Source organism: Gallus gallus, chromosome 7, assembly GCF_016699485.2.
Source record: "Gallus gallus isolate bGalGal1 chromosome 7, bGalGal1.mat.broiler.GRCg7b, whole genome shotgun sequence".
In the NCBI taxonomy this organism is placed as follows: Eukaryota; Metazoa; Chordata; class Aves; order Galliformes; family Phasianidae; genus Gallus; species Gallus gallus.
The window spans coordinates 13767507-13788082 of NC_052538.1; the positions used below are offsets into that span (position 1 = coordinate 13767507).

The 20576-nt window shown below is 40.1% G+C and overlaps 1 protein-coding gene across 2 annotated transcripts in view; it reads right to left on the bottom strand.

The window, feature by feature from the left end:
- Positions 1-3283: 3283 nt before the first annotated feature.
- Positions 3284-20576, bottom strand: part of SSFA2 (sperm specific antigen 2) — a 41275-nt gene continuing 23982 nt past the window's right edge. For both annotated transcript variants that reach the window (XM_015289552.4, XM_040703682.2), the window contains 8 exons: positions 18506-19747; positions 14750-14830; positions 14236-14363; positions 13347-13497; positions 12141-12206; positions 10967-11377; positions 5155-5279; positions 3284-4530 (listed from right to left, as the gene is read on the bottom strand). In XM_015289552.4, the coding sequence (XP_015145038.2) occupies positions 5169-5279; positions 10967-11377; positions 12141-12206; positions 13347-13497; positions 14236-14363; positions 14750-14830; positions 18506-19747 (2190 nt within the window). In that variant the 3' untranslated portion in view covers positions 3284-4530; positions 5155-5168. The remainder of the gene's footprint in view (positions 4531-5154; positions 5280-10966; positions 11378-12140; positions 12207-13346; positions 13498-14235; positions 14364-14749; positions 14831-18505; positions 19748-20576) is intronic.

A 20576-nucleotide genomic window follows, 5' to 3' on the forward strand; every position in this document is an offset into this window, starting at 1 on the left:
GTACATCTTTAAAGAATACTTCTTAAAGCAATTGCAGCCTAAGCTTCGGTTAATCTGTGAACAGGACACTAACATGGGCAGGACATTGGCCTTCAACATGACTTCTCTTGCCTTTATAATTTTAAAAGAAAATCTAAAACTAAAGCCAAACACAGAAAAGGGAACAGAAGTGTCTGTAGTTGCTTTCTTTAAAAGTTGACTCCAGAACTCCCTAATGAGTTGTAGTGAATAATTAATTAGACGGAAAAAAAAGAGAGATTCTATGCAATTATATAAATACTTCCAGAAATTTACAAAAAACTATACTGTACAAGTAGGTATCTATACCACAATGGGCTGAACAGCCACTCACCTGCTCAGACAACTCTTGCTTTCTGCTGTGCTGTCTTCTCATTACTACAGTTTAATCATTAATCACTTAACCATTGTCCAGGCTTTCCTGTTTTACACTGCTAAAAAAAAAAAAAGAGAGAGAGAGAGGATGTTTCTGTATATAATATCTCACTCAGCAATATATATATATATATGTATATAATACCATCACTCAGCAAGTATCTACCTAGAACTGAAAGATATACAACTTATCTGGAATTAGCAAGTCTTTGGGGCTTTTTGTTTTTTTTTGTTTGTTTGTTTTTTTAAGAAGAAAGTAAGGTATTGATCTCATTGCTACGATTTCTCTTCTGACAATTCTGACCACTTTTATTCTATAGCATGAATACAAAAGATTACTATCACATCTCAATTCACATTGAAATATCAAAGTAAATAAGCATTGTGCAGAAATGATCTGTTTCTCATTTTTCTGAAAATCAAATGACATATTGACACTTGTCATGTTAATTCAGAAAAAAGTGTTGTACTGGGCCAAAGCCAGCAGTTATTCTATTTCACATCATCATTTACTTTTATGAGTTTGGGTTTTGTTTCCTATTGAAGAAGTTCCCCCAAAAGACAAACTTTCCAGAAGTTTAGGTACAATGTCGTTTTGCACAAGCTATGTCTTGAATTTCTCATTTCCAATTAGGGCTCCTGTCTCCTCTCTCTCAGTGGTATCTTCCTTTAGACAATTTCATTGAAACTGACTCATCTGTGAAAAAGATGAATCAAAGTGTTCTACCCTACGCAACACTTAAAGAGTAAGCCATTTTTTCAGCAGTACATGAAATCCAGAGGCAGTACAAACACTGCCTTGCAAGACTCAGTAGAATAATACCAGTTAACATCTGCAGTTGGATTGTGTCAAGGAGGTCTGAATTCTCACCTTAAAAGAGACTGCAATCAGAGAAAAGCACTCTTGAATCATGTAGCTTGAAGCATCTTCTTGATTATCTCATCTCACAAATGAGGGCTTGCATGCCATGGGTTTTGAAAGAAAGCAGAAGATATAGGGTAGCCTCCTCTCTGTGAAGGCTTTGGTCAGCAGAAGGATGTGGAAAAACTTCAAGAGTCCTTCATTTCCTTTTGTAGATGCAGGACCATGCTGAGCCCTCTCTCCAAGCAGAGCTGCAGAACCTACCAGCAGGAGGAGCCTCCCTTCCTACTTACCCCCAGCCACATAACAGGGCTGCCTGTCATCCTCAGTCCTTTCCATCCCAGGTCTTGCGCACAGTGCTGTATGCGACCCAGCAGGCAGCTCACAGGCCGTGCAGCACTAAGTTCAGCAGCGCGTAGGGCTCTGTGTCCCCAGCTGCCTGCCTTAGCTCCAGAATGCCAAGATGTCACCACTTGATTTCAGCAGTGGTCAAACATACTAATAAACTATTTATTGTGCTACCAATAGAGACAGATTGTCCTGTACCCATAGAGAACGGCTAGCTTTTATATTTTCCTTGCCTACATTCCTGCAGCCAATGACAGTCACAAAGACTGCCATCACAGTAATATCTAGAAAGGCATCCAAAATTTCTCTGGCATTACTGCTGGCTTTATTCATAGTAAATTTGATTGAGCAATGTTTATCAGCCACTGAAACAGCTGTTTCAAACTGCATAGGATTCATATCAAATTGCAGGTTGGCAGAAAAAGGACAACATTAATTTGTAGGAAAAGTAGTAGTTTCAATCACAAAGCAAAAGAAAAAAACATCCTTTCTCAGAAAAGTCAATAGAGCTTGATATCAGTTCAGCTTAACATGACAGGAGGCCACTACAGCTTTGCTTTAAAATAGATGTTTATAGGCATTCCTTTACCTACATAAATGCAGCTCAAAATATTAGATGGTGTCGTCTTTAAGAAAGGCAGAAACCTACTACTTAGGAATTATGAAAAATCAAATGTTTGCATATTCACTGGTTGCAGTATAGATTTAGAAATGTCATTTGAAATGTGTTTATTTTAAATTATGCCAGAACCTCACAAATCTGCCTTCCATCAGCTGAACAAAAAGTTGGCACTAGCTTTTGTGTCTCAGAATATATTAAACATTAGACTTCAAGTTGCCGAGATTGAATATTCTTATGAGCTCCAAGCCAGTGAGACCCAGCTACTTTGGGATCAGGTATACGAGTGACTTCTCCTGCAAAGGCAGGGGCCAGGTTGCCTCACCCACAGAGGATGCTGCTGGCAGCCCCTCCTTGATGGTCACCAGCTCCTGGAGTGCTCTACTCCAATGCTCCATCAGAGCCATAGTTGCCACTTTACTTGGAATGCCACCAGGTAGTGCAGAGGTACAGGATTCACTTTAATGCAGGGCGTGTTAATTAATCTGGCTAGGGGACAAGGGGAGCTTCTGAGGCTCCAGTTATTCGGATAAGTTTTGGTTTTAGGGAAAAGTTTTGGTTGCAGCACTGGAATCTGGCTGGGAGTTCTCTGGGTGGCATTTGGAGTGAAGTTACATCCTCACACAAGCTGCAAAGGAAAGCAGAAATTTACTGCAACTTGCAACCCTGTACAAATTGCCATGCATAAGTGCAGCTGGAGTTTATATTTTAATGTTCACCACGAGTTTTTCAAGAAAGTCCTGGCGCTACTCAGAGTAATTCTAAGGAGAAGTGGAGCCCAAGCAAATTCTTGAGAGCCACAGCAGGAGCCAACAACTTCAAGAGTTTGATTTAACTGCCAATATTTCTCTCCAATTTATCTCTCTCATTTCTTCAGAGTATTGGCTCCACTGAACATCTGAAAGCTTTCCGAAACCCAAGTCCCAGGCTTTCTACCATTCTCCATTCTATGTACTATCTGATCATATCCATATAACTTACTTTGCTTAAGAATAAGACATACACAGTAAATTACAAAAAAACCAAAAACCAAAAACAAAAAAACAAAACACTTGCACAGATTATAGGCAAAATAAATATTTTATTGGTTTAATATACATGTTTTTGTTGGGTTTTTTTTTTGTTGTTTGTTTTTTAAAAGAAATCAGCCCTTGTGTGTCTTCCTAACACAATTAAAAATCAAACTATCATATAATATTGTTACATTTGAAACTATTCTTGATTAAAAACCTTGGCACAGTATAAAGAGTTAGTTGCTGGAAGCAGCAAAGGAATAAAGACATTCCTAGCACAGCACAATGGGATATTACATATCCACTAATTGTCTATTTGACCACATAAAACCTCCAACGACTTCCAATTTTCTCCACTGGAACAAACACATGTTCACTAGGCTAACTGAAAATAGAATCAGTGAGGGATAGGGAAGGAAACAGATCTTTTTCCATTTTCCCCATAACACAAGCAAGGTCACTCATCCATTACAAGTTGCACATCCTAATTGCTTTCAGAATATCAGTACTTTTTTATTGCATTTAGTTAATACAAAGCAGAAGAGAACTTCTTGGAATGACTGAGAGCAGTCAACACAAAGAAAAAAGCAATGCTTAAAATAAGGCACTTTTCTACAAGATGGGCAAACAGTAAGGAAGCAATTAAAATTAGTTAAAAGTTGTCTTTTACATAAAGATAAGGCTTTCAGTGTCAGAACTTTAAGTAGTTTTAAGTAACCTCATGTCGTTCAACCACTCTGCTAATAGTAACCGCTCCAAGAATTAACAGCAATTTTTACAACAGGAAATTTTCCTTCTTTTGAAGTGGCACTAAGTAACAGCAGTGGAAACAATTATTGGTTGTTTCAAGCTCTCAAAGTGTATCAGTTATTGCACAATAAATACCTCATAGAGGTCAGTGTTTGTTTTGTTTTTTTTGTTGGTGGTGGTTTTCTGTGATTTTTTTTAAAGATAGGCTGAACGTGAGCACGTTATTTATAAATTGGTTAAGCCTGCAAATTTTCAAGTTTTGTGATGCATCACTATAAGAACTTAGCAACATAAAAATTTACAACTGGGAAATACAAATAAATACAAAACTCTCAGAGAGCCACAGTTTCATTGATGCTTTATGGAGAGTAATAAATGAGTTAAAGTGTCTAAGTCTTTATATATGAACTCAAGGAAAGGCACACATCATAGAACCCAGCGTTGAATTACAGTAGCCTATCTCAGCAGCTTTAACATCTCCTGAAGCAAAACCAACTTGACACTTCACCAGTGTATGCCGCCCAAAGTAGAACTCCACAGCCAACCTTACAGAAAAGAAAAGTGAGATGAATATCTAAGTTAGATTTTTGATTGCTATGCTTGAACATGCATTTTGATCATGTATATGGCAGGCAAACGACAAATCTTCTCACATGATGTATTCACAAGTGAAACATAATAATGGCTTTGTTTGGAAGGGACCCCAAGGATCCCCAAATTTCCAGATCTGGTACTAGACCAGGCTGCCCACAGCCCTATCCAACCTGGTCCTGAACGTCTCCAGGGATGGAGCATCCACAGCCTCTCTGGGCAGTCTGTGTCAGCACCTCACCACTCTCTCCGTATAGAACTTCCCCAAACACCTAATCTAAACCTTTCCTATTTGAGCTCAAACTCATCATGGAAGACACAAAAAGAAACAAAATACAGGATCACTACATGAATACTGATAGCAGGATGGACCAAACTACAAACCAGCTCATTTTCTAAAGCTGTTCAGGATTATCAGTATCCCCTTTATTTAATAAACTTCAGTATTGATCACTTCTATTTGAGAGGGAAAATACAAACAAAGCAAGACTTAAGTTCACACTGATATTTCAAGAGATAAGGAAAAAAAGAATTAATTCAATGAGTTACTGAATGGTTCTAGCAAATTCACAGATTACCTGTAGTACCCATCTCACAGCTGGGCATCTTGTTTTGCAGTTGTGGATCTGCTTTGTGGCGATACAGCTGCTAACAATCCACTTACTATTTCTCGTCTTATTTCACCAACAATAGATTCCTTGATCTGAAAGGGATTAGAGGAATTTTTCAGGTCAGTAAGTTGCATAACCAACAGATAAAACAAACTGATACTGCAGACATGTTTGACATCATCAACATATGAAAATATGTAACACTACAAAGTCAACTTTAAAACAATGCAAGTGAAAATTTTAAGAGGGGTCCCCTTGGAAAAATAACTATTAGCAATTTTAAAGTTGTTGCAAATGTATAAAAGCAAAGTAGCTTTATTTTTCCAGATGGTAAATATACCTGCATTTTCCATTCAGGGTTATTCTTTTTATATTAAGAAAAAATATATTTCAACTATGCAAAGTTCTGAAAATAGCATTTTGGGATATACACACTAAAAGCATGCAATATACAGGATTTTTTTGTTTGTTTGTTTGTTTTTAACATGAATTAACTCTTGAAAAGGAAGCAGGATCTATTTACCTCACAGAGGCATTACACAGCAAGAAAGGCCTAAGTCAATGAAGATAGGCTGCAGTCCTCACATAAATGAAGAGGAGTCTAATCCTAATCACACTTGCAGCAGCAAAGACAAAAAAATCTTGGTCACCCACTCATTTCTGGGTGGTCTTGATTTTAGGCAGTACCAACAAAAGAGATGTGGTTACGGGAACAGGTGAGGAAGAAGAGAGTGGAAGAATGCAGGCAAGGTGAGAGCTTGGCAGCCAGAGTCAGTCACATAAGCACTAACCAGCCCAGCTGGGCAATGCCGTATTCTTTTCCTTACAATAAAAGGCAAATAATTTCCTGGCATGAATAACTGATCTCTAAAGAAAAAATACCGTCTGTCAAGAAACTACCATTCAGCATCACTTCAGAGGTAGCTTTCAAGTGCTTGAGGAGCTGTAATGAATGTGAGACTCAATGCTAAAAAAAAAAAAAAAAAGTAGTAAAAGCCCAGATTTCTAATCCTGGTTTTACTAGTAACAAATCCCTTCATGTTCTGATGCCCCACTAATACCATGGGAATAATATTTACTCAGACCTAGCCTTCCCAAAGGCCTTGCCATGTTTGCGTAGCTCTCACCGTCTCTGTGAACATCTTGCAATTATTCTTGTAAGTCTCCCTTTTTCCTGGTGCGTCAAAAGGATTAAGCAACAACGTCAGAAGGGTGGCAGCAGAATTAGCAACGGGCTATTTATCCCTCGTCCTCATTGGCAAGCAATTCAATCCTTAAACTATTAGTGGCAATGTTCCTCATTTCACTACTACTTTGCATCAAGCTGAAATTCAGACATTACAACGCTGCTTTGAAGCAGATTTAAAGCTGGACTGCTAGTGTTTAGCTGACAAAAGAAGCCAGTGTTCAACAGGATCTGTTTTACTGACAGCCACAATTCCTGATGATATCTATGTCGATGAACACATACATATGTACAAAGCTTTAGGACCGCTGTCAATTCAGTAAGTGCCTCCCTGACTGGGAACCTCTGGTAAAAGGGAACGCACCATACAGAATCGCCAGCTGCAGCAGGTAGAGTAGGTTTTGAGAGCCCACAGCACGCAACAGTCCAGCTATCCAGCAAGTCCTAGCCACATAGAGCTCTGTTCATCTCTCTGTTCTGCTCCAGCATCACAGGGCTGGGTCTCCAAGGACACTAAAAGCTGGCATTCTATGTCCTCCTCTCACTGGATAGGCAGAAATAAACATCACTTTCCAGAATAAGTGAATAAAAGCTTCCCAAATTAGCAAGTAAATGGTCTAGTATGACAGACAGTCTCGTGATGAGGCAGAGGATGGAATGGAAGCAGCTCCTGCTCTGCTCTTAGCTCTTCCAATGACTTCTTCCTCGACCTTGGTGAATCAATTGAGCCCTCCGCCTCTCACCTTCCTCCTCAGACTAGGTCACCACTCTGCTGCTGCTTTTCACTGCTCCTTTTGAGAGCCATCAAGGTGATTCCTGCATGACATGATATTGATTCCTGCACTGACTCAGTCCCATGTGCCTGTCATGACAATTGCCAATATTTGTCTTCTTCCTTACAAGCAATTTAGGGCAAGGTGCACAGGGCACAGCCCTCTGCCAAGGTTTCCTCTGTACAAAGGACAGAAGGCAGTCAATGAGCCACACCAGCTATATTTTTAGCAGCTGAATGAAAAATTGATCATTTGAAAGAGAAGAAAACCCACTCATTTATGGTACTTATACTACATTAATTCAACGCTAATATTTAATTTTGTATTGATAACAGTTCCACATTTATAGTACTAGAGTAAACCAGTAACCATCCCCGCTGTGAAATAATTGCCATTACCATGATCTTATGCTACTGCTTTTTAATGAACTCTCTGAAAGTGAAATGTACCTCAGTGGCAATTTTGGAGATGGGTCTTCAGTCATTGATGGAAAATGGGCATAAAGCTTTTCAGAGTCCTCTTATTCATTATCTATGTATTCTAGAACTACTTTCTACTCAGTTTTCTTTTTGTGCCACCTCTTCATGGCAGTGCTGACAAGTTTGCATGCTTGTAATTATATGATGAGGAATCAAACAGGAACAGTGAACAATCAAATAGACATTTACAGTTTTTAGGCTACTGTAGTTTTGAATGGAAATGAAAAAGAGAAGATTCTCTCTCAAACTGTCTGTAAAGACTTAGTACAACTTCCCAAATATTGATAGGAAAAATTATACAATTTTTAAAGGATTACTTAATTAAGTGTCACTTATAACAGAAGTCTTTAACAAAAATGACTATGTTATTGTTAAACAGAAAGCTTCCAAAGCTATCACATCTTCTAAGCTGCAAAAGGCTGGAGTGAGAGAGCCTGGTTTTGCTCCTAGCCACACTGTGACCTGCATGCCAAGTAGTAGGCATCTCACATGACAATGATCTAGTGGAGGTCAAGCTGTATTTTCAACAAAACAAGGAGACTGCTGTTTAGCATTTAACATTTAACACTGTTAAATGCTTTTCAGTGGGACCTTGTTCATTAATGCTAAAAGTTAACATCAAGGTTTTTATTAATGCCAGCAAATAGTTGCAGGTCAAAGCTCACATACATTACAACCACCCAGGCATATTCTGCAACACTGCCTGCCTTCTCTTTCCCCAGCATGAGGTCACACAGATACAGAGAATGGGAGGAATAAGAAATGGTTTAACATTTGTGAGTGCATGTACGAAGAATGCCTTCTGACAGACTTCTTTCTTTTGACAACAAAACTGGAATTCCTTTGCTAATAGGGCTAAAGACGACACATTTCAATTTATGCTATGCTTTAGCTCTAATGAAGTACAAAAGATTTCACTGATCGGTATTTAATAGTTTTTGGCTCTGCAAAAGCTACAGTGAGCTACGAACCAAGGAAAAATATAGGTTCAGAATCAGAGATGAACTGAAACAGACTGCCAATGAAGCTAAACAGAGGAACAATCTCTCAGTGTGTTCAAACATTTACAAAGCGTGTCAAGCTCAGTTATTTGCTGACTACTCATATCTGAATACTAGTCTCTCAGTTTCAGCACAGATGCTTTTAGCATTACGAAGTCCTCAGCACCACGGAATCAGAAGTACAATCTCTATGCAAAGAGTCTGCGCCTCTATTTGCTACTGATTACATTAAAAAGAAACTTTCACATATTCACATAACCTCAGAGAAAACATCAGTTGGAATAACCACACTTTGACTTTAGCTCCCCTTATTGTCTTTGCTGCTCTTACATTACATTTGAATTATAGCTCTCTTTCCTGTCTGTTCCTCCTTTAGCAGCACCTCACAGTGACTTCTGAAATGCAGGTTGTTATAGAAGGGCTGGACATGATACGAATGGAGCATCCTAGCTTCAGCTCAGAATCAGCAGCAAAGTGCAAGGCTTGACAAGCACCTCATGCCAAGTCTACCCTGAACATTATGCAAGAAATCATTTTAAAAAGGGGTAAAAGGAAAGCAAGTGGATCAGGAAGAAAATTTGGGAAGTCTGGGAATATTTTATGACATCTCACAAACAAGGCCTTTCCCAAGACTTCTTCCAAAATGATTACTTTAGGGAAACTGACAGCAAGAGGTTGGCAGGGGTCAAAGTATAGGTGTAAAACTCCACTGTAAAAAAGCTCCACTGTAAGGATGAGTGATGGCCAGGAGGTGTTCAGATCCTAATGCTGAGCACAGTAATGACGAGATCATAGACCCAGTAGTACATCACCAGGAGCTGACTGCAGCATCCCTCCTTCTGCAGGATAACACACACCACTGTCCCTAATTCATCCCACTGACGCCAATGGGGAAAGGCATTATTCAACATTATGAGGTTACTTATTGAAAGTTTCCACCTCACTGCCAAACACCAGCAGTTTTCTCACTGTTAATACCTGTCTGAGTTCTGAATAATTATGGAGTTATCCAAAGCTAAACAAAGCAAGTTATACTTCCAGCCACCATCTTTACTCTGAACATTCCTTAGTAATGCTCTTCTGCTTCACAGATCTCACCGTGCAAGTGAGAAGTGCCTACACATAGTAAAGCCTATGACAGCGAGTCATCCACTTTGCACAGACAAGACACTGCAGAGTCTTGTGGTCACACAATGAGGAAAAGAATACCTCGCGGTCTAGTATACTCCGCCTCTTTTTGTACTGATGGCTGAAGGAGTGGCAAATGATCCCTCTGGGATTGAAGCTCCTGTTTTATTGCAGGATAAGCCTGTCTCTCATCTGTCTTAAAGACAAAGCTGGTTTCAGTTATTCACAGCCTCAGTGCAAGCAGATCTGGGTGGTATCTCAGCATTAAAACCCGGCCTGTTGTATATTCCCGAGCACAGCACATCTGCTTTCTTTCACACGGGTTTATAACAGCACCATACCAAAGCTTCAAGGGATATACTAAAAGCTAAGGGTCTAAGGACCCCTAGCTAAAGGCTAAGTGAACATTCTCCAGTGAAGGAACAGGACTAAAAGTTCGCAAGTCCTACTTCTGCACTCACAACAGAGAATGACCACCACTTTCTCATGGGCACTGTTTTTGATAAAAAGTTTCTTTTGCTTCTTTTTCCCCATTTATACTACTTGCTGCAAGGCTTTTTGTCATGCCACTGGCAAATAACACATGCAATTTTAGCACTGTTTATTAATCTGGTCCACAAGAGAAATACCCAAGCACCCTCCACTTTCATTGACTGCCAACAAAGATGGTCCAACAGCACCCAAAAAACATCAGTCGATGTCTAAAATAATTTCTCATCTCAGTTCAGCTTGCTTCACTTACACTCTTGCTCTCATTAGTGGTTTGGGATAGAGGGACTGGGAAAGTGTTTTTAGCATTTACTACAGAGTTGTTTAAGAAACAGTATTTCATCAATCAAATTAAATCCAAACTGGCATTTTAGCAGGCAAACATGACAGCGAAATTTTCACTTGGGAATCTGAAATACTGATACTTAACCAAGAAGTAGAGATGGTAAATTTTTTCTTGCCCAGACTTATAGTAGCAACTTGTTCTTCATATATGCACAAACCATCGTTATTGAAAAAAATTCTACTGCTTTACTCAAGAATAGAACCGTGGCTCAGACATCTCATGACAAGCTCTGAGTCTTTAAAAACAGGACAGGAAGAGTATGGAGCCTTTCCTTGGGAGTGAATAGAAATGTTCAGTGGCAATGAATTACACAGTTTGTCTTTAATTTTCAGTAAACACTATTCAAACATTTTAGATCTCAACCCTTCTCTCCTCACCTCCCGTATGACTTGCTGCAGCTCTTCCTGCTCCACGCTTTTGTGGATTTCATCAAACGAAGGCACCACAGGGACTCTCTCCATTTTGTGCTCCATCTCTGGCTTGGAGTCTACAAACTCCTCAGAGCTTTCCACCTGCTGTCCAGTGCCTGCTCTCACTGGGGGAGTTGGTGTTAAGGCAACAGAAGCTCTGTATAACTTCTTGCTTTGACTCTTAAACTTTCCTGTTAGCTCAGAGGATCCAACACCAGCTTTTCTACTTGCAGTGGAGCACACTGAGGAGGAATCAGAGTTTCCATGGGAGAATACAGACTCCGTACCCTCGGCTGGTAGATTTTCCAGTCCAAGATCTCCCAGTCCTAAACCCAATTCAGACTTCAGAAATGATTGCTCCCGCATAAGTTCAGAGACCTAAGGATTGAGAAAAGAAACATTTCTGAATAAGCACATAAAAAAGTCACATACAGACATAGCTATGCTTTCTTGTTATTTATTCAATCATTTACTCATTCCCTCCATGTAACAAATACGGCTATAAAATAAATATATGCTCTGACTTTATGACTGCAACAAAGAGGATCATAAAAAGGAATGGGCATTTTTGAAAGCCAACATAAATAAGAACTGTGGCAGTTCCCCAAGCCACTGACTTTTGCAATATAGATACATCCTGCCAGGGCCACTGACAGAGGCACACGTAAAGGCTTGATTTTGTTTTTCTTTGCTAAAACCATTCAAGTTTGTTCTTTTTTTTTTTATTATTTATTTTTTTCTTTCCTTTTCTTCCCCTCTGCAGTCTTTGAACTGCTTTGTTTTCAGTGGTTCAGGGGCTTACTCTGGACTCCTAGCATAACCTTCACAGAAAAATAAAATTTTCCCTGGAAAACTCACAATGAAAACATTATACCAACTAAATACAAACATCTCGCTTCCTCATATTCCTCTTCAAAACAAATAACACTTCACAGCTTCTTACAGCTATGATTAACTTCTAAGGAAAATGCAACTGTTCTCCAGAGAACTACTCAAATGATTATTTTCAGGGCTGTGTCTCAAATTAATCTCTTGTGACGTTTTTTTTTTTTTTTTTAAGACATTAAAAAACATTTAAAAAACAACCAGAAATGTATTAATTTCTTTATTTTCCTAAGAAAACATACAGCACACTACTTACTGGTTCAATGACATTCAGTGGAGAAGGGCACGATAGGTTATCAGCGCTTCTGCTGCCATACATACCCTAAAAAATTAAGTCAGGTTAATACAGAGGGGATTTTTTTGCAGAGCTGCTATAATCTAATATATAAACATGCCATGTCTCAGACTACTTTCTGTAAAAGCAGAAACTTGGAACCAGGAAGCAAAGCTGGTTGGGGAAAGTTTATTTCAGTCATTTTTAAAGCTGGCCCCCTTCTATAAAGGGATTTACAAATAAAAAGATATTTATATGGTTCAAAGAATGCAAGTCTGGCATGGAATCATAGTAATACCATATTTTCGTGTTCCTAGGTTTCAATTCTTTTTCCCATGACAAAACACTGAAGAGGAAGATGTGGCCTGTGCTGCTTCTACGGAAGAGGACTGGCTAAGAAAGAGGAATAAGATCCATAAAAAACATATGACGCTTTCTGTCTGTGCTTCTTTTGTTTGGCTGATGACAGAGTTGCAGCAGAAAAAAAAAAAGAGGAACAGTCTTCTGCTGAGTGAAAAAAGAAGAGAAAGTATATTGCCACGCCACCAATAAACAGACACCAGTAACTTCCCTCCCGGCAACTCCCCGCTGCTCTTGAGCTGCTAGTGGAGTGTCTATACAAGCAGAACTACTCCCCATCTAGCAGGGAGCCACATATTCAGCTGAAGGAGCTCCAAAAGGCAATGGAAGAAGAAACCTGAAGATGACAACTGGATTTTCCTGTTTTATGGTCCATGGGTAGGCAGAACTAGAGGGAAGCACACACTGTTTCTTGGGAGAGAAACTCACTGCTTTTCTTGTCACTGGTCCCCTTTAACAAGTAAGAAAATTAGCATAGGAGAACTCCACAAAGATCGTAACCATCCTAGGAAGATTTCAGACATGAGCACTACCTATCAAAACTACAGAAATTCAGAACAAGAAAGCACTGACAAAAGAAGACTGAAATCTCAGACTTTGGAACCCCAAAAATATGTATTGACACATATTAATAGCAAAACAGTCCCTCTGTTCACTCATCTCTTCCCTAAGACACTGAAAACTAAAGTACAACCCCTGATAATACAAAAATCATCATTAGATTCCCAGGTGCCATTATATTGTAAGATTTTTAACAGTTATGAGTTATTAACATTACACTGATGCACATTACACTGACACAATGCTGTTGCAAAAAATAATACTTACTATGTGTGTCTGAGGTCTGTAAGGGGAGGACATGTGCAGACTTCTCAGCTGGTCTTCCAATGCAAGTAGACGTTCCTCTAACTGCATCTCTAACTCCTGCAGCTCCATGCGGACAGACTTTCTCAAACTCTGCAGCTGATCAGCTTCATACCTGCACAAAATCCATTCCAAAAAGAACAATGGCAAAAAGAACCAAAATCACAGAACAGGGCAGTAATCACATTACTTCTGTCACATAGTTCTGAATTCCCGAGCAGAAGCTACAGCTTGACCCAGAAAGAATGGTCAAAGAAGGCCAACAGATCTAAATTATATTTGCTTTTAAAGTTAGTGATGAGCTGATTCAACTAAAGTAAATAAATAAGCAATTTCAAATATTTTTCCACATCAGCTGCTGCTGCAACCTACGGTCAACAAACACAGTCAGAATAATGAATGCCATCTGTAACCTGCTGCATGGCCACTGTGCATTGGAAAAGTATCTGAATGCTGCAGTGTTATTTGTATTTATTTCTTTACACCTATACAGAGAAGGAGGAGAAAAATCCAAGTTGAAAGTGCTTAAGATTTTTCCCCTCCAATATCCTGTGCTCAAATGGCCTATGATACCTAAAATCCTTAAAATCCACAGATGTAGAATCACTTTGCAGAAGCGAGGAGATAAATATCAATTAATAAGAAATGGAATTAGAAGAAAAACAGGGAAAAAGAACTCTCGAATGAAGAGGTGTAAGGATGAGAGTAAACACGGGTTTTTTTGCATAAACTCAGTTCCAACCCTCCTCAAATTGGAACTAATAGATTTTTTTTGCTCTTATTTCAGAGGCAGCAGATCATTTCCTTAAGAAATAAGTATCAAGGTATTTTTTTTCTTTTAATATCATTTTACCTTTCCTCTTCTGTCATGTGCTGATAAACTGTTGTCTGTTGACGTAGCATAGCCAATTCCAAATCCATCATTTGAGTTCTGAATAAATTTAGGTTTCGCCTTACCACTTGTAGCTCCTGGAAAGTATTCTTAGGAAAAAAACAACAGAGAAAAGAAATTAAAAACAAAAAACAAACAAGAAAACCATACATGGAAAAAAAATAAAGTATGGAATCCATAACTCATTTGCTGAAAAGTATTCTGTGAGTGAAGCAGAACCTCTGCAACTTCAGCATACAGACGTTACATGTCACGAGATAACAATAATTCAATAAACCAACATTTTCAGGCACACCACACAAATCCATGAAAGTATTTCCATGTATTTAGACTGACTCCTTTTTGACATTGTTTGCAGAATAGAGTCATCTCTCTAAAGATGGGGAACTGACCAAAGATAGCACACTCTACAGCACATACATGATGTTTTTTTTTTATTTTGACTAACTGCCAAAGTGTACAAAGGGTCACTTACTTCATAGAGAGGTAGAATGGATGATCTCTGAGTAGTGTAACCAGTGGCAGCTGAAAGATCCTGACCTCTCATTACTGGATACTATGGAAAAAAAAGCATTTGAAACAAATATCAACACAGCCTTCTTCATGAACTCATCTTCTCAAATAGTACAAAAGCAGACAATGTTAAAACACAGTTTTTCTGGCCCTAGGATTTCTGCTCTCAATGTCAGCATTACAACAGGAAAAGGAAAGTCAGCAAATGGAGGTGACAGCTCTTAACTGAAGCATGTGCACCAAAGTTCTGTAACACAAGCAAGTTTTAGCTGGAAAAAACTTAACCCTGTCTGATACAATCAGTAGGGATAAAAGCTAAGTTGTCTGCCCTAGACATCAGTGCAGAAAATGCCTGGTACAGACTACTGAAAGTGGCCCATTTTCAATTACAATCACAGTCATTTGCTGTGGGATTTTGCTCAGCATTTTAGTTGTTTTTTTATGCTTTTCTTTTTTGTGTATGCCAATTTTGTTTGGTTTTTTTTTTATCTCACCATATTGCCTACATCCAAAGACCCTTGCATGCTAAAGATCTCCCATGAGAACAAGACTGTTGAAGAATTTCTATTTGCATGTTGTATCAACATCTGGAGCAACCACACAAAAGACAGAGGCTGTTACATGTAGAGACGTGGCACAGCAAAGAACAGTGGAAAGAGCAAAAACGTGAACCTTTTCAAACACGAAAAAGACGGCTTGTCCAATATAATTCTCAAAGAATTCAGAAGAACTATTGACACCCCATGGAAAATTTGAAGCATGCCCATTCACTCAGAGGAGCTTTGCTCAAACATGATCACATCAAGGAGATGTTTTGTTTTTCCTCTCCCAGTTTTCTTTGTTCCCTGCTCTACTGGGAACAAATCAACTCTTCCTTACCCCTCCCAGAAAGACAAGATAGTGTATTTGAAATATCTCCTATTTTTCTATAGGAAGCTGAGTACACTGTGTTACAAATTCAATTTTGGCTGTAGAGAAAAACAGCACAAGGAAACTCTGTATTGAAAATGACAGTTTTTCACAGAAAATTCATAAGCAAGAAGGAACACATCCCCCAAAATGGGATTGGTCTCGAGAAATCACTCTGGAAGCCGAACAAGTGGGCAAGGAGTTATTATCCCCTCTAATGCTAATGCAACTTAATTTTTATTGAACCAGCACGAACAGGAGATCTGGATGTAACACAGAGTTTTCTTTTTCAGCAGATTCAGCTAGCATCCTACAAGTGTACCCTTACACACAGCAAGACTGCAGTTTATACACAGAAGTGAATTTTACAAAGAAAGTTAAATTCTGCAACTGCTCACTCCCACGCATGCTTTTGGCTACCTTGAGCAGGGCCAGCTCAGAAAACCCAAGTCAGGCACAACTAGCCTCAGGTTTTGGACAAGGGCAACATAAACATTTAGAAGTGGGCCCATGAAAACCTAACAAGGTTCAATAAGGCCAAGTGCAGGGTGCTGCACTTGGGTCAGGGCAATCCCAGGTATTTATACAAACTGGGGGAAGATCTCCTTGAGAGCAGCCCTGCAGAGAAGGACTCGGGGGTCCTGGTAGATAAGAAGCTGGACATGAGCCAGCAGTGTGCACTTGCAGCCTGGAAGGCCAACTGTGTTCTGGGCTGCATTAAAAAAGGGGTGGCCAGCAGGGAGAGGGAGGTGATTGTCCCCCTCTACTCAGCTCTTGTGAGGCCCCATCTGGAGTACTGCGTCCAGGCCTGGGGCCCCCAGCACAGGAAGGACGTGGAGCTCTTGGAGTGGGTCCAGAGGAGAGCCACTAACATGATCAGAGGGCTGGAGCACCTCTCTTATGAGGAAAGGTTGAGTGAACTGGGCTTGTTTAGCTTGGAGAAGAGAAGGCTCCAGGGAGACCTCATTGCAGCCTTCCAGTACTTGAAGGGAGCGTATAAACAGGAAGGGGAACAGCTGTTTACAATGGTGGATAGTACGATAGGACAAGGGGGAATGGTATTAAACTGAGACAGGGGAGGTTTAGGTTAGATTAGGAGGAAGTTTTTCACTCAGAGTGGTGACGCACTGGAACAGGTTGCCCAAGGAGGTTGTGGATGCCCCACCTCTCTGGAGGCATTCAAGGCCAGGCTGGATGTGGCTCTGGGCAGCCTGGTCTGGTGGTTGGCAACCCTGCACATAGAAGGGGGGGTTGAAACTAGATGATCACTGTGGTCCTTTTCAACCCAGGCCATTCTATGATTCTATAAAATGGAGAACAGGGTGTCTAAAAAAGCCCACTACAGCTCACTACCAGCAATAGGGTGCAGAAAAGCATATGTTTGTTCTTGATTAAAAACCTCACAGACGACATTGAGGTTCCACAACTGCATAATTTTCATGTATTCACATATTAACAGGCAGAGTCTGCAAGTGCTCTGCCTGCAGAGCCACTCTGCAGCATCTTGCAGGTTCCTAAGTTGGATCACCACCTCAGGCAATAGCAGTACAGAGATGGTGGAGCAGAAGACATCACAGAACCCAGCAAAAATACATATACAAGGGCTGCTCTGAAAGTAATGCTTCCTATTTTATTATGTTGGCCTATAACATCAAAGGCAGCTGTTGGTGATAGGGCAGTAGAGCTTGAACCTTCCCACCAATATTCCATTACATTTTGTTGCCATGAGACAGATGGCAGCAGAGGGGCAGTCTGACATGGAAGTGTGTATGAAGCAAAGATGTGTCACTGAATTCCTCCATGTGGAAAAAGATGCACCCAAGGACATTCATCAACAGTTGCTGAACATTTATAGAGAACAAATAGCAGATGTTGGAACAGAGAGGTGGTGGGTGGTGCTTTTCATCAGTAGTGACAGTGATGTGAAAGACAAACCACATTCTGGACGGCCATGCAGATTTTTACAAGCACAGCATGCAGGTTCTTGTTCACCTCTGCTGAAAATGCATAGCTAACAGTGGTGACTATATTGCAAAAGTGTTTTCCAGCTGAGAATTTTTTTCTACCAAATAGCATTATTGTGTTCTTATTATCTGTTGCAGTTTCCATGAAGAAATTAGGAGGCATTACTTTTGGAGCAAACTATGTACATCTGTACGCTTGCATTCTAAAACATTTCTTCTCTGACTATTGAGAACATCCACACATTCAAAATTTCACACATCATAACAAAATTGATTCTTAATAAAAGGCTGATAACTTCGAGAATATGTTAGTAGCTCCAGAGTTGAACACACACAGCATTGGCATAAAACAGCACAGAAACGTTAAGTTGAATGAATGATCATCACTAACATCATAGGTGACGTCACGGGACTTGCAATGAAAAAAAAATCTATCAGTTGGATAGAAAATACACCAAAGAGAAGTGACAGGCTAAAGCACCATCAAAGGTGATATGTATTTTCATATCAAAAGCCAATGACTATCACTTTAAAATAACTGCTTATGAGGCATACGCTGTTCCTCCCTCATACCTAAGAATAACCATAAAAAGGTTATAAAAATCAGTTAACTACTGATCTGGGTCAAGTGCAACATGAACAAATTCAATGCAAAAATAGTGGTGCACTGGAGGGATGACAACTTGCCCCTTTAAACAGAAGCTCCTGAAAGAAGTAGCAAACCTAACAAGGCACAATGTTTTTTTTTTTTTTTTTCCTGATTTCTTACACTACATAAAAGAATATTCAAGCTAACATTTTATTTTTATAAAAATGAAATAAGGAACCCATTTGCTTTCTCCTACCTGTGAGAGGTTCTGCAGAGAGTTTCTGATGTCATGCAGGACTCTGCGAAGCTGCATTTCCACAGTGGAGGGTGGGTTGATGGCATGAGGTCGATGAGGGTATCCAGAGTGCCTTGGAGAAAAGGGACAGCTGAAGGGTGAAAGCAAGGCACTGAGGGAAGAACCAGAGATGCTCGGGACACTGTGGGTGCTAAGCGTCCTCATGTGCTCACAGAGCGGTCTGTCCAGCCACTCAGCCGGGAGGGAGTGCAGGGAGCACGTTGATTGGGACATGTGTGCTGGGGTGTGTAGTGGGCAGCTCTGTCCCCTGGTGGGACTGGGCACCTCGGACAGTCTCCTAAGCCCAGCCTGGGGCACTTCTCTTTTAGAGGAAGAAGTTGCAATGAATAGTGTGGATTTGCACACAGGCTGGCTGGTAGATGCCTCATCTTCCTGTTTGTCATCCTCCGAAGTCAGTTTTTCATCTTCCTCCAGGTGCGTGTACTTATAGGTGAAAGAAGGAGGACCACACAGAGTCTCTTTTCCTGGAGTTAACTGGACATTCACAGAGGACACCACTTTCACTGGATTCAGTAATGCAGCTGGGAGAGATTGAGATCGCCTTAGAGGATAACCTGATTCAGCCAACCACTGTCTTTGTTTCCTCAGGAGATCTTTTGACTTAAAGAAAGAGCGCCCGGCCCTTGAGTCAGACGTGCCAATAACCCTCATCCGGGCTCTTTGCAAAGCAACATGAACCCTGTCCAAGGACGATGTAGAAGAGCTGTCACCTTCCAGAGACTCCAAGGACTTAAGGATATGGTGTGTTTGGTACTGAGGAAACTCAAATGCAGTGTCATTGTCAGGGTCGCTTTCATCACTGCCTTCCTCCAGAAGCTCCAATTCTTTCTGCTCACTGGAAATACCTTCATCCTTAGAGCTGCCCTCTCCTCCAACTATCTTAGATATATGAGACGACTTACTTTCTCCTCCATTATTTTGTTCAGCTTCATAGTCACAATTTGTTTTATCATCTCTCCTTAGGTTTTCAGAATACGCCTCTACCTTTCCTTTCTCTACTTGAGAGATATCATCCTCTTCATCGTCATCCTCCTCCTCCTCCTCTTCCTCCTCCTCAAACTTATTGAAACATGGCCGTTCCTTTGCTACTGGTGTCTTCTGTTCTTCAGTATGTGATGTCACGGTTGTCTCACTGTCACAGCTGTCAGCACTGCTCCCCATGCCTTGCAAAGACTCCTGGACCTATGAAAGATTCAAGACAGCAAATGAGCGAACATACTGGAGACTCAGCTATGGCCTTCTCAGGAATCAGGCTAACAGTCTAAGTTCATACTCATTTTGCAACATGGTGAAATAATCCAAAATGTAGTTAATATGATGGGCGAAAATGAAAGAGAATGAAGAAATCATAGCATCAGATTTATTAGAAGCATTCATGAAGTACGGCACCCAAAAGGAGATGGTTTGCAGAGAAAAGAAAAAGTAGCCAAACCATTTACACTCTTTTTTGATTTGACAATAAATATTATTGCCAAAAGAATAAACGTAGCAGCAGTAAAATGACAGTATGTGTTTTAGATTGCACTGGCAAAGGGTTGTCAGACTGGAGGCGTGTGGCATCTCTTTTCCAAAAAAGTTCATACTCAGCACTGAAACCAAGGATGGTATTAGGGAATGCACACAGAGAAGTGAGGAGAATTTTGGATTGCAGTGAGACTCCAAGAACAGGAAACACAGTCTGCCTATGCGCTCAGCCTGTTTTAAGTTGTAGAATTATTTGAGATTGGGAATCTAATATTAATCTGCTAACCTCCACTGACAACTGAATCCACCACTTTTACCCTACTCTCTCTTCCTTTTTATTAATACCCCTTGCCCTTCTCATTCTAAATTATGGTTTAAATTCCATATTGCAAAATGATGACCTTTGATCAGAGCACAGGTGTAGGTGAACTTCTAATTTAATAGGGAATAAATGGCAGGAAAAGCACTCATGAGGAAGGAGAAGGGATATATGGATTGCAAAGCAGATTCCATAGGTCAGCGTGATTGGCTGATATATTTAGAAGTA